This window comes from Drosophila rhopaloa, unplaced genomic scaffold (assembly GCF_018152115.1).
Source record: "Drosophila rhopaloa isolate 14029-0021.01 unplaced genomic scaffold, ASM1815211v1 contig_3, whole genome shotgun sequence".
NCBI lineage: Eukaryota > Metazoa > Arthropoda > Insecta > Diptera > Drosophilidae > Drosophila > Drosophila rhopaloa.
In genome coordinates, this window is record NW_025335123.1 from 3,557,484 (window position 1) to 3,572,411 (window position 14,928).

The 14,928-nt window shown below is 41.6% G+C and overlaps 1 protein-coding gene across 1 annotated transcript in view; it reads right to left on the reverse strand.

Moving 5' to 3' along the window:
• The window catches only part of LOC108053925 (protein sprint), a 61,101-nt gene that overhangs the window by 6,069 nt on the left and 40,104 nt on the right, over positions 1 to 14,928 (reverse strand). The window contains 4 exon segments of the mRNA XM_044461370.1: positions 1,841 to 2,095; positions 2,170 to 3,162; positions 3,752 to 4,036; positions 4,039 to 5,221. Coding sequence (XP_044317305.1) covers positions 1,841 to 2,095; positions 2,170 to 3,162; positions 3,752 to 4,036; positions 4,039 to 5,221 — 2,716 coding nt within the window.

Sequence of the window (14,928 nt, forward strand, 5' to 3'; positions counted from 1 at the left end):
AATCAAAGAAATGTGGTTATTCATTTAAGCGGTAACAAATTCCCATAAAATGTTTATAAATAGGGAATGTCTTCATAAATTCTGTAATATATTTATTATATTATTTGTAAGGCATAAAACTTCGATTAGAAACGAGAATGGTTTTCTAAATTAAAAAATAAGTCTACCTTTCTTTGAATAATATATATTTATTAAATACAAATTATAATAAATACAAAGTCTAAATTAAAGAATTGTGCTTATTGATTCCAGGTAAGCCGAGTCCCCCTAAACTATTCAATTGTACGCGATATATTAATGTGTAATACAATTACTATAATTTTTCTAAGGCCTCCTCCTCAGAAAACCTTCGTAAATTGAGAATTAGTTCTTATTTTTTCAGTATATCATTCTCGCTCTCTGTTGCCTTGCAAACATATCTAAATTGTAAGCATTTAGCTGCCAACTGCGACGTAGAAATCAGTGGGCAGCGGATAATGGAGTGGGTTGCTGGGCGGGATTAGCTGAGATCGGAATTGGGTTCGACTGGAAGGCGTTGTGCAGCAGATAAGTTTCGGCAAGGCTTTGTAGTCTTCAGTCGACGGCAGCAGAGCAGCGGCAAAAAGCGCAGTCTTGTTTTATTTTTCAGATAGGCTTTGCGACTTTTCTGACGAAGTCGCTGCAATCCAGTTTTAACCACCGCAGACGACAGACCAAAGTTATTTTATAATAACATTTTACACTATTAAAAGCGAGCAAACTCGAATTACAACCTATTATGCTTCGTCATTAAAGTTTAAAGTTCAAACGCTTAAGCAATTAAAAAGAGAAATATCTCTGAAATGTAAAAGCATTATTTAGTATAATTCAAATAATACTTTAAGCGAATATTCCAAATACATTTTTTTGCTAATACTAAATTCTCCAGCTTTTAAAAAATAAGAAAACAAAAGGAGCATTTCCTTAGAATTAGTTCTTTATCGCTTTATGTATTTATTTTTGCCATTCGTGCGTGTATTGTTTACAATAAAAAGCGGCTGCCTATGACTAATATTGGTGACCCCCTTTTGCCTGTAAGGTTTCAAAACAATCTAATTCATTGACTATGATTTCTTGACCAAAACAAATGTAGTTCATAGCATGCCTGCTTTGGTTTGAAAACTGGAAGTTCCGTGCACTCAATCGATCCGTCAATCGATGACGGTGTGCCGCTGATAACTGATAACGACTCGTATGCCATGGCGACCATGGGGCGGATGAGCGATTGTGATGCAACAATAAAAACCGATTGCAGTGGAGCGTGATCCCCATCAGCATTACTCCACTTCCCAAGCACACGAGACGACCGCCGAAGGCAAAGTGCTGTCAGGTGCTGGCGGACATCGCAGCCCTTTCGACCCGGTTTCAATCTCTTTATTACCATGCTTCATTCAAGCAAAATCATTTTCTACGAAATCAGATTACTTGATGGTATCGATCGCAGATATAGCTTAGCAGCTTTATTATTTGATCCAATCTGTTTAATGATTGCTATGGGTTATCCATAGCTAGTAAGTTAGCATAGACTTTCTGAATATCAAAGAAAGACATTTTGTAAACATTTCTAAAAACTTTAACTATAACATAGGATTTTACTTTTTTACAGACCTAATTTTGGAAATTTTTTAGACACATTTATTAAATAATACTAAGCATATAGTCGTTCCATATTATAATTGCATAAAACATCGAGCTGGTAAGGATTATTTTTCCAGAGAAAAGAAAGGATATACCAATAACCGTTGATAGTGGTCAAATGGAACTCTCGTAATATAAATAAATATGTAGTTACTCTTTTTAGAACACAAAAAGCACTACTTACATAGAACTTCACGATCCCGCATGCTGGGGTTCCGCAGAATGGTAGCCACTTTGGGTCGACTGTTGGCCTTGCCATTGCCCGCATTGTTGGGCTTGTGGTGTCCAGCACCATTCCTGTTGGCCTTGAGTGTGTCCTGGTTGCAGCTGCTGTTGCTGCCGTCTTTGGTGCTTTGTAGTTCCTCGATGATCGTGTCGTCCTCGGAGAGAGCGGGTCGGCACTTGGACAGATGGATGGTGTCCGAGTTGATGGTGGCATCTAAAGAAAGGAAATTTTGTTATATTATTGTGCTACATTTTGTGTTAGAGATTTCGGAACCCCCTGCTCCTTACCATCGTTGGGCATGAAGGTGTCCCATGTGGAGTCCCAGGGCTCCGAGAAAATGGTGCCGTCGTCGGACTGGGCCGAATCGATGCCCCCGAAAGAGTTCTGGCAGAAGACGTTGTCGTAGGAGGAGAGCCTGCAGCCGTTCTGGCTGCCCTCGCTCCCGAGTCCGACCTTATCCTGTCCCAGGACATGCGGCTGCAGGGCGGCCACTTGCGGCGGCGTTGAGCAGCGCACGAGCTCCGGCAAATTGAGGTCGGGCAAACGCTTGGCAATGATCTGGTGGATGGTCAGCGTGCGCTTCTTGCCCAGCCCCTCCCGACTATCCCGGCCCAGCGAGTTCTCCTTCTCCTGCCAGTCGATCACCGCCGCATCGTAATCCCCGCCAGCATGGCTTCCCGTATCCTGCTTGGCCATAAACTCCCAGCTGCTGTCCAGCGGCCACGGATCGATGCGTTTGCCAGCCAGCTTGGTGGGCTGTTGCGGCTGTGACTGCTGCTGCTGCAGCTGGGAAGCCTTCGGCTTGGGCTTTAGCTCGTCCAGGCTGCCGGCCAGTTTCTCCAGCTCGCTTGGCTGCAACAGCGCCCCATTGCCGGATCCCACGCAGCCCGCTTTGAGCGGCTCCGAGTGTCTTTGACCGGCGTGCAGCACCTGGCCGCGACGCTGGCGCCGCAGGATGGCGGTGGCCGCCTGACGCAGTGCATCCGCCGGTTCCGCGTAGAAGGGGCTGCCCTGCTTGCTGCGACTGGCTGCGGGCGTTTGTCCTTCGGCCGTGGGCGTGGTATCGCCACCATCGTCCTCCGCCGCCGACAGGGATTGGGTCATGGCGGCTGGTGGCGCCAGTCCCGAGAGATTCGGCAGGAGCAGACCCGCCCGGGAGCGGGCTGGAACGTCGCCGGAGAACTGCAGCAGGGACTGGCTCGAGCTTTCATTGGCCGTGCCAGTGGTTTCCTCCTCGCAGGGCGCCAGGTGCGTCGACTGCGTCGGTGTGGGAGTGCTCGCTGGGGGAGAGATTAGAAAAAAAGAATGTTAGAAAACTGATCACTGGAATAGAAGAGGTATAGGGATGCCTAATACAACTCTAGAGGTTTGAACACACCTTAAAAGGTGGCTAAAAGTGTGTCGAAAAAAATATAAAGTAAGAAATAGCACAATGACACGTTATTCATTGATTTTTTGGATACAAAATACACCATTGATCACGAAAATTTAAAGTTACAAAGAGTTCTTTCTTTCTACAGAATATTGTTGACAAAAGCTTGACCAATGGTGTGGTATATTTATTGTAAGGTTCAATGCAAAACTTGTTGGTGTTCTAAAATTCAACAACAAATAAAAAAATATGTTTAAGGAAACTTTTTACTAGAATTTTTATCATAATTTATATTATATTACTATTATTTCCTAAAGTTAGTTTATCACAAAAAAAAGCAAATAACATATGTGAATTAAATGTTTCTTTTCGGGTTAAGTACCTTGGACAATAGTTAATTTTCTTGAGTGAAAGCCCCCTTTTAAGTGATTTCAAACCCCTTGGAGTGGCAATCCACCTATTTATACTGTCTATCTAGACTGTCTGCAGAAACTTACGTGTTTCGGCCAGCAGATCGGGCCGTCGGTTGATCACGCCGCCCACCGCATCCGGTGCCGGGCGGAAGCTGGTGAGGAGGCTGGCCCGGTCGCTGGGATCGTGCGACCAGACGTCCTCGTAGTCGCTGATCTTGTCGCTCAGCGCACTGGCGCAGTACTGCAGCGGCGGGCTCTCGAGGATGTCCGACTCCTTGTAGTGCTGCGACTCCTTGCCCGCCCTGGACTTGCGGGATTTGCCCCCGCTGCTGCTGCTACCTCCGCCCACGCTGGGGGTGACTGGGGTCAGGGGGAGGTGAGCAACTTGCGACCAGTCGGCGGCCAGCGACTGTCGTTCGAGGAGGATCCCTGCGAGGACAGCGTGTCCTTGCACTCGCCCTCCGGCGACAGTCGCTTGGCGAATGTCTGAAACGTGTTGGCCTGGCCGTTGAGCAGCGCATTGAAGGGATTGTTGGCCGCCGGTGTGGTGACCTCCACGAATTTCCCATTGCCATTACCATTTCCCGCCGCTCCACTGCCGACGCCGCCCACACCGTTCTCCATCGAAAAGGTTACCGTGGTGGTAACCGTAAAGTTTCCATTTGCATTTCCATTTCCACCTCCATTCTGATCCGGGGAGTGCGGCTTTGACCAGCGCAATGGTGGCGCCGGTGGCTTGAGATTCAGTGTATTCGGTGGCTTTGGTCGCTGTGGACGCACTTGATCCACCTCCGGTGCCGTTTGGGCCACCTTAAAGGTGCTCAGCTGTTGGTCACCCACCAGGGGACACAGGGGAGCTAAGGACCCAGAGCCCGGCAAGTAATGACCGGGATTGTCCACCGGCGACATGGTGAGAATAACCGAATCTACCGAATTGGGACTCAGCAGCTGCAAGTGCTGACCGCCACTGGTGGTGAAGGAGCTCAGGCTCGAGTTTGTGGTGTCCGAGGGAGTACCCGCCTGGCTGAAGAAGCCCAGCAATTGGCCACTTCCGGTGGGACTGAATAGACTACTGCCGCCGCCTCCCGGAAGGGGCGGGGCCCCAGTGGGCGGTGGCTTGGTCAGAGCATCGCTGAAAAACGTGGCCGTGCCCAGGCCACTGGTTTCGGTCAGCGATAGTGGCGATTTGGCATCCAGCAGGTGTTGGTCCTTCGAAGGAGCAACCGTCGGCGTGGGAGGACCCAAGAGGGCCGGACTGCTGGCATAGCTCCAGAACTCCTGGCCAAGCAGGGCCAAGGAGCTCAGCTTCTTCCGGTTGTTCGCCTCCCGCAGGACACGTGGCAACATCAGCTGCACCGGCAACTCATCGCAACATTGGGCATAGTGGGCAATCAGCGAGGGAATCGAGCCGAACGTAAACCGCGAGCTCTCCAAACTCAGGACATTGTCGTGCGACTGAATGAGATAGTGCTCGATGTAGGGACCCGTGTCCTGGGGAAGTCTCACCGAAACTGCCATCGTGTTGGGCTGGCTGGAACCACGTACAATGAAGGTCTGAAAGTGAAGAAAAAACAAAGAGTAAGTATTTGTAATATCCTTACGATGTAGACAGAAAAAGTAGAGCTCTTTGCTCTTTATTCATTTCAGTAAGATGTCTGTCTGTTCATTAGGATATCATTTATTTTAGTATCTTTTACAAGTTTGTCCCAAACGGCATAAAGAAATCAAGTATAAGAAATCAGAGGTATTCTTCTCTTCCCACGGATCAAGTTTAAAAACAAAGTATAACATTTGGTCATTAATAACTAAAAAGCATGACCCTTTTAATATCCTCCCTGGGATACACTTATAAAATATACTATTTTATCTTTCCATAGGTCATCTCACGAATAAAATTAAAAAAACAAAGAGGAACGTTTGGCCATCCATAACTAAAAGCCATATACATCAACCTTAAGATTTTACCGCCATCCCGGGATATATATCAAAAATATTATGCTTTATCTTTGCATAGCTTGGAGCTGGTTCAGGTCCTTAAGTGAGTCTTTTTCCTCTGACTGCGCGTTAAATGTTGCGTTCACAATACGCCCATGAATTCCCACTTATGGATGATAAATCGTCCCTACTCTCCTCTGTTTTCCTTCGAGGCTTGCAACAATGCCTTTCCTCTGGCTCTTATTTTTCTTTTGCCATCCCCTCCCAGTTCTTGTTCCCGGCAAAAACTTTGCAGACGCTGCGACAAATCGCGGCGATGGTATATAAAATGGGGGAGGGGGGAATGCCTCTTCAGCGGGCAAAACCTGGTCAAGTGTGGCCAAGACCATGGCCAAAACTCTGGTTTGTTAATCGCCTGTGAAAACTTTCATAATGAGCGCTTTACTTAAAGTCACGCACAGAGCCGCAAGAAAGGTCCTTCAGAAAAATAAGAATTCTACAAGAATTCGGTAAGAAATGTTACTAACATTTTGTTAACATAAATAATCATAAATTACCTTAATAAAGTTTAATTAATTATTATTAATTATCAGGTAAGCTTAAACAATAGAATAATTAAGTTATTCAATCAATATTAATTAGTCCCTTTTTTAAATAATGATTTTTTAATATTTAGTTAAATATAAACAAGTTTTATCTGATAAAAGTCATACGATTTTACACAAATTTTTGAAAAAAATGGGTTAGTTTTAATTCTCTGAAAATCTATGGGATAAGGGATATACTATTATATATAACCTAACACCATTCTATATATTTTTTGAAAAATTCTACTGATATAAGCTTTAAATAAATTGTAAAAGGGTCTTAAGGGCGCCAATTATTTTGTACCTTTAGATATGCTTAATAATGCTTTAAAGGACGCTCAAAAATAACAGTATACAGTGGAGTGAATTCTTTCATGCTCAATTTCATTATAATTTCCATTCATAATCTTTCTCAAATCAATTCTGTAAAGTTCCAAGCCGCTCGCCCCGTCCCCTCCCCACTGCCCACCAGAGGCCATTCAAGGGGAATTAAAGCGACAACGATTTCGGGGAGAAGTTCTTAAGTGTTTTGCCTTAGTCTCCGGGTTTTCGCTTTCTCCGATTCACAGATTCTCCCCGTGTGTCTTCTCCGCTGGCATTGTTGTATTTGCTTTTCAATTTAATCGCAGCAACCCTAAAAGCATGCAATTATATACACACACACCCGCACTCATACTTTTGACTATATAGATATATAATTTTTCTTCTTCAGATTTCAATAAATGCCAACTGCAAAAGGGAAAAGGGAGAAATTGTGCACCCTGTGGCGTTGTTTATGATTTCTGTGCGAGTTGCGCACAATTTTTCAATAAGCAGTTGAAAGATGATGATGAAAACCCATGAATCGGGTGGTTTTTTTTCACGGGGCGAGGATGTTTATTCGCTTTAGCTGCAACGATTTTTAAAGCATACTTTTCAGCTACTACATCTGCGTTTGATTTCATTACCAAAATAAGAAGGTATAGGGCGAGTATCATGCAGTGTATACTGATTTAATAAGGGGATCACAAAAAGGGGGCGTGGCTTGACCATCAAGGAAATGCAATTTATTGAAAACACAGACGGGCTGAAATCGAGTTGGTCAGACAAAAACGAGCGTAAAAGTTCCTTAACAGGCTGAAAGCCAACCAAAAGTGGACAAAAGGAAAACTTAATAAGAAGGCGAGAGGAAAAGGCAAAGGAAAGCCAATGCAAGGAAAATATAATGCACAACGGTTGCCAAAGATGCTGGCTAAAAGATAGAGGACGTACCATACAATATGAATACATTGCGTTTCAGAAGTTTAAAAAGCTTTGTAAACGCATTATAAATACAAGTTGTAAACAAATATTTACAAATTCCCAAATATAACTATTATATTCACAATTAAGTGCACAACAAAATCCATATCCTTTTTTTTTTTTTTTAAATGTTGTAAACTGAAACTGTTTAATTCGGGAAGTTAATTATTAACATTTTTTTATTACAAAAAACTATAAACTTTATATTTTATTTTTCTACAATTCTTAAATAATTCACATATTTCCAGAAAAGCGAATCAACTCTAAGTTCTAATTTAGTTTCTTGCCAGCTTATAGTTTTGCTCCGCACTGTACTCGCATGTGTGTGTCTCAGTGCCTGCATTTTATTGGTTTGAATTGACAAATTTCATTTGGGTGGCGAACAATAAAAGGGCGTAACGGCATTTGCAATTGACGACAGATAAGTTATTTATGGTTATGCATAATATTAAATAGTATCTTATGTATAATGCATATGTCTGAGGTTCTAGCAATATTTCATATAGTTGATTTTAAAGAAACGCCTTAGCTTAAGGCCAAAAACCCAGACAGGTGGATGTGCCCGTAAGTAGATGTGTGTACTCGCTCAACTGTGTTGTGCACCTGTCACAATGGCTCTTCGTCAGCCATTTCCATTTCCTGATGCACTTGCATTCCCATTTACATTTCCGAAGCTGGCCATGGCTTTTTGCAGGCTTTTAGCCATCGTCTGGCGAAACAAGGAAGGCCTAGAAATGCACACTCCAGTTCATTGACTCAAAAACTGGAAGAAAAGTGTGCGAAATCTACAGCTGCGAAAGTTTGCTTCAGGAAAAACCATAGAAACTTTAAACTACATATTAACTGTTTTCAACCACACACTAATGCTATTTCACTATTATGATTTCAAAGTAAAAACACAAATGGTCTTGAAACAAGACGTTAAGCAAACTTAAGGATTGTTCTCTAAGTGTAGTAGAATAAAGGATACAAGAAGGGAGTGTTTTTGGCGTGGACACGATAGATACACCGCACAAGGGTCCTCCTTTTCCCAATTGCATTTCACTTGCACTTTTCCACTCGCCAACAGACTGATGAATGCGGTTTGGTTTTCGATTTGTTCTGCTAGCAAACCGCAAAAGACAGTTAACGGTTTAATTTCCGTGTTTGTGGCCATTCCATTTTCAATTACAGAGGAATATATGTGTGTATCCTTGGGGTTGGGTCAGAAAATGTCGTAAATTTAAACGATTTTATTGCCCCTTAAAGGCTGCGGAAAGGGTAAAGGGCGGATATTAATTTTTTGTTAAAGGGAAAACGTTCTCGAACTGCTTTATAAACCTATTAAAAAGATTTAACTAAATTGGTTAAAAAACTGTATAAAAATAACATTACATACAAATATTACTAAATAATTGCCTTTCAACATTTTTAATTGATTTTATAAGTTAAAGTTTAGCTTTATTTTAGCTTAGATCCTAATAAACAAATTTTTAAACTGATTATTTGGACAGCGTTCTAATTAATGTAAAAACTACTTTTTAATTTGTTTCATTTGTATTCAGATTTTATGTAAGATCGTTTCCAAAGTATGCAATGACATGCATTACAACATATATTTCGATATTTTCAATATGTGTATAATAATTCCAATCCTCAACCACCTCAATAATTGTTTCTCACCGATTTCACTTTCTATTCCCCTTTGGATATCCATTCCCAAACGCTGGCTGCTTCCATCCCATTCCATTGGTAATCATTTATCTCTTTGCATTTATTTTGCATTTAATTGCATGTAAATTATTGTGCACTGGGCAGCACATGGCACCGACTGTTCGCACCTCCTGCCGTCGTTTTTAGTCAACTTTGACCTCCACCAGCGTACAATCTCTTGACCCATTCCTCGCCGTTTCACTCGATTCCCTGCGGCGTTGCAAATCAGACACACAGCACACACTACACTCTCTCGAAAATAACGATTCGTCGCATTTGCACCCATTTCCGGGATGCCCAATGCCCCTCCCCCATTCCCCTCCCCCTTCTCTTCCGGGGGAAGGTAACAACATTTCCGGTTTCCATTTCTCGCCGCGTGCCTTCGGGGCTGCATTTCTCGAAATGTCCGCAGTGTCCTCCGCCTCCACCTTCCACCTTCCGCCTCTGATTTCAGCTCAATCACCATCTTCATCCTTGGCCAAGTCACCCCTTTTTTGGCCCCATCACAATGCGCAACGTGTCGCAGCTGCTGCCTGTCTGCCCCCGCCCCATTTTCCCCTCGATCTCGCCCCCTTTCTGTTTGTGGTTTTGGCCATCGAATCGAAAGTGCAGCCGGTGCCAAGTGCCACAACACGGTGAAAAAACCAAGAGCAATATCCGTTCCACACTTCCAAATTATTACTCCATTTTAACCATCAATTAAGAATGTGTCCTATGCATTCAATAATCAAATATTTCACAGCGGTTAGTTTTACTTAAAGCATAATTGAGGTTTAAATTCCGTAAAAATTTATTTTTTATTTTCTATGAATAAAAAAAAAACAAATTGCTAAGTAAACTTATCGGAGTATTAAATAAGGTTTTAATTGAATAAGTAACAAACTTGAGCAATAAATTGTTAAATTGAACTTTTGGTTTTACGATTTTGTAGATTGGTTAATAAAAGGAAATAAAGTTCTTAAAGTGAACATTGATATACAAAATACATATATACATCATACAATACAAAATATTTAAATTCTGAAATTTATCATGTCTTAATTATGGGAATTTAAAAAAAAAACCCGAACAGCTAGTGGAAAATAAACAAAATGTTGTCCTTTTTCAGGAAGATTTGCTCAGTGCCTTGGCAGGATGTCTGGTTTTTTGACGTAATCAAGTTTTGGGCCGCAAATAGACTCGTCGTCGCTCGTTGGACTCGTTCAAGCGCCAAGTCTAGTCTATAATCACCAAATCATGCCACAAATGTTATGCCCAGCAGCAACTACATTGCAATCCATCCCCATTCCCATTCCCATTCCCAACCGCATATAACCATCCCCATCCCCCCGAACTGTCTATCAATCATGACGCCATCAAAATGCTTGACAACAAATCTTGACTGCTTAATGGTCATGGACAACGAAATGGAATGGAAACGAAGCCATCTGCAGCCGAGTGGAATGGAGTGCAGCTCCCGGGGATCTGGACGTGGAGATCCTTGGTGCGCTGTTGTGTTTGGGTTGCCAGATGGCCAACGAGCTCATCCAAGGACCTCGGCGGAGTGGGAAAGTACTGAGTGTAAGAGCCCCGGAATGCAATGTGCATTGGCCGGATTAGATGTGGTGCTTGAGTGGCAGATTAGGCTGCCTCAAAGGTCCCGGATGAGCGCTGCAATGCATTCAATTAAAGTGGAAAGCTTCGGGCAGTCGCTGAATGACGTTGCTATTGGCAGCTACATAAAATATCTTCTTGGATGAGCTTTACACTTTTTATACGAACATAATTAATTTTAATGAATTTCAATGCGGTTCTTGACTGGGATTATTATCATATTTCCGTTATAATTGTTTCATACAATACATTAATTTGCATGAAGATGAAAAATGTATTAAATTAAGATTTCCTTTTGAAATACTGTATTCCATTTTAATTGATTAATTCATTTCATCTTTACTTTCTATAATTGTAATTATATTTTACAAAAGCGCACAACAAGCGGACACCAAAGGATTTTAACTTGTTATTATATGTATATATATCTTTATTTTCCAATTTATACACTGGGCAACAATAATAAAATACGAATTGGCCCGAGAAAGCTCACAATTGAAAAATTCCATATTTCTGTGTGTACAAATTTTGTGTGTAAAGTTTATTAGGCTTTAATGTATTTGTTACCAAACAATTATGGGATGATAAGTCAAATTATCTAAAGTGTGTAAATGGTATTAACGTATACTCGGCGTATACTTGATATACCCTGAATTTAAAATAAGGTTGCCTACTTTTCAGGGTCGCATGCAAATTCTAAGCCGGAAAAGCGAGGCCAGTGAAATTGAATACGGAATGGTATAATGACACCCATCCCCTTTGACTTTCCCTTGGACACCCCATAACCTGCCACACCCCCTAATCTACCAGACCCCCCCCCCCTCCGCCCCCGAGGAAGCCCCGGGGGAGCCGTCTAATGAGTGTCGGCGGTTTCTGTGGTTCGAGCAAACAGAACAGCCGGCGGGGGCATAAAAAAAACTTGCATAAAATAACCAAATTATGCCAAGGCAGGACAGGACAGGACACCAAAGCTGGACCCGCCATTATCCTGCCATTCGCTGCTCATTAGACGGGGGCAGGAATGGTGGTTTAGGGACCAGGGTCACATAATAAAAATCTCATATTTTATTGAAATTGGTAATGCGAGAGCGCTTTGAGAGCTGGCATGGAAATGTAAAGTGAAACCATAGCAACGCCACGGGATGAGTGATAGAAAGAGGGAAAATGTAGCTATCGTTGGCTCTTTCACCACATTTCGCATTTGCATCTCGTTGATATTCATTTTGCTGCTGCGATTGTCTTTTCTAGAATTGTACTTAAGATTTTTGTTTGTCAGTCTTAGGTACTTACTATACGTAAATCGATTGGGAATTCATGCTGCCATGATATGCATTTATAATACTTGTAATAAATGCAATGGCTCCACCTATGAAATATATATCCTTCTAAAAGAAAGAAATCGAAAGAAATACAGTCATTTTATTTTGCTTGCTAAGTTTAAATTAGTTTTAAAAGAACAGATAATCATACTAAAAATGTATATGAAACGCTTCCACTTAAGCTTATCAAAAATTGAGTTGGGTTAAACTAAGAGTTTAAATACATTTTTTACCCCAATCAACTAGTGCATTGAATTATAGAATACAAATGCACGTAAATTCATTTACCAACGTGAAAACAAAGAAAAAGTCGTACCAAAGTTGTACTTTTCTGGTCCTATTTGCATAGAAAATTGAATTTGGCTGCCCAAGACTAAGTCCAATCGACTTGGAGCCCACGGTTCTTCTGGCCTTTCTGCCTTTTGTGGAACCACCCTAGACCATTCAGCTTATGCCCACCCACCCTATTCTGTTGGCATTTCGTGCCGCCTTATTTATGCGTTTTCCTCTTCGTTTTTCCCTCAACCTCCAAGCTCTCCAACCTCCAAGCTCTCCATTCTCCAACCTCTATTCACCTGCCAATGGCCTCTCTAAGCGGATTCCGTTTTGCAGTTCAAGAGTCGAGGCTTCCCTTAAAATCCACTGTACTCCGCAAGCCCCCCGCAAGCTTTCCACTGCCGCCTTAAGCTGATTTCCCTTTATTTCCGCTCGACTCATGAGTCTCAGTCTCCTCATCATTGGCCGGACAAGACCTCCGTCGCTTTTCCGCATTTTCCCCATCTATGTTCTCATACCAAACCTCATCGCATCGCCGCCAGCTGGACAAAGTGCATTAAACTCATTTGCCAAACGGCTTTCAATTATAATTTTTGTTAATAATTCATTAGCCAAATGTGTTGCCGAAATGCAGTCAGACACTCTTGCAGCCGGGATGTTGATCCTGTGGCTTTTCCTGATGGATGCTGGTCACCCTTTTGTACTCCCCAAAGAGCGAATGCGCCATGTGTGCGACACAATATGGGCACAAATATGGAGGAGGCATGGTATTTTAGCTTTCACTTTTTAGAGGGTTTTAATTATTCCAATGAAAATATCATATTTGGGTAAATGCCAAAAACAACTTTTTGTTGGTTTCTTAACTTTTTCAAAAAATAAATTTGAATAGCAAGAGGTAAATATGTTATTATTATATTATATTTAGATAGTCATTTTAGTTTATTATTATTTTTATAAAATTAAACAAATACAAAAAAAGTAAATAAGTCGAATTCACTTTCTTAGTCTTAGACCGAAAGTTAAACTACAAATATATTTCTGTTTTGAAAGTTTTTTTTCTCCGCATCTTTGACAATCATAATCTAAGCATTAGCATATTGCTATTAAAAAATGATAATTTCCGAGTATGTAAACTAGTGCAAATTGTTTGAAAAAGATTGATGTACGGTTAAACCCCATGCATAGTTTGCATTCAAAGTGGCTTTAAGTCCGACAAGTGCCGTATAAACACGTCAATAAATACGACATTCTGTGGATCCTCAGCCCCTTCCTTCATATCGAGTGGATGCTGTGTCTCCCTTTTGGCTTGCCATGTGGTTGCTAATATAATTTCGGACACACTCGCATCGATGGGGGACGAATTGAACTGGACACTGGACAGTGGACACTGGACATGGGACGCTGGACTCATGTCCTGGCTGACATCCTCCCATCCTGCGGCTGTCTGCTTTCCCTTATCGTCTCATCAGCTGGCTAACTGACTGACTCTGTGCCTGTTGTTGATGGCCATTTGCCACCCAGTGCGACTCCTGCTCCAGATCCTGCTCCTGATCCTGCCCCACCTGCCCATTCCACATGTCGATGGTGAGCTTGGGTGATAAATAAAAACTGTCTGCGCCTATGTGGCTACTGTCTGAATGTATGTATGTATTTTTTTTATTTCACTTTTTTTTAACATTGTCTGACTTTTTGCCATGTAAGCTGAGACCAAAAAAATAAACAGCACATGCCAAACAAAGGCTGAAGCCGAAAAAATTCAATTTCACTGTGTTCCGCATTTGCCAGTTGCCATTTTCTGTTCTCATCGCCCACCATTTGGCCATTTAAGGATGTCAATGTGGATGGGCGGAAAAGCGAGTGGGCGTGGCACTGCAGCTCGACCTTAGCTGCAGCCTAACATGTTCATTTCACCCACTCTGCCATGGATTCATAAATCAAAAGCAAGGCGTCAATAAAGCAGCCAAAAAATAGTTCAAGAGCATGGCAAAACAAATGCAGGATTCGTTGCGGGGATCAAAGGATGTGTGCGTTGTGCCCAAATCAAACTCATATCGGTGGAATGCAAAAATAACAGAAATAAAAATGCGAAATGAATGAATCGAGTGCCATGAATGCAGAGGGAATTTCAAATGTATTGCACACTTTTTTGGGGCGGTAAGATTATGCGAATTAAGATTCAAGTTGTCAAAATGTCAAAAGAGGAAGCTTAGTTTGGCGCCAAATGGATTGTCCATTTAAAACGCACTTAACTTTGGCAGGAAAAAACTGCATGGGGGCTTAAAAAATATTCAAAAAATGAAGAAGAATTAACGGGAATAATATAAAAATGAAAAATATCAATAGGAAATATATCAATAATTAAAAAAATATTTTACTAAAGATAATGCAAAACACTTGTAGAAAAATAAATATTCAAGTATATAAAACAAATAAGTTCATAATTTAATTTGGTTATTTATAACCATAAAGTTAACATACTCACTACATTTAAAAATGGATTTGATTGTAATTTTATTAAAATATTTAAATGGGTGTGCCTTTTTCTTGATTTTATTTTTGGTGCATTTTTTACTTATGC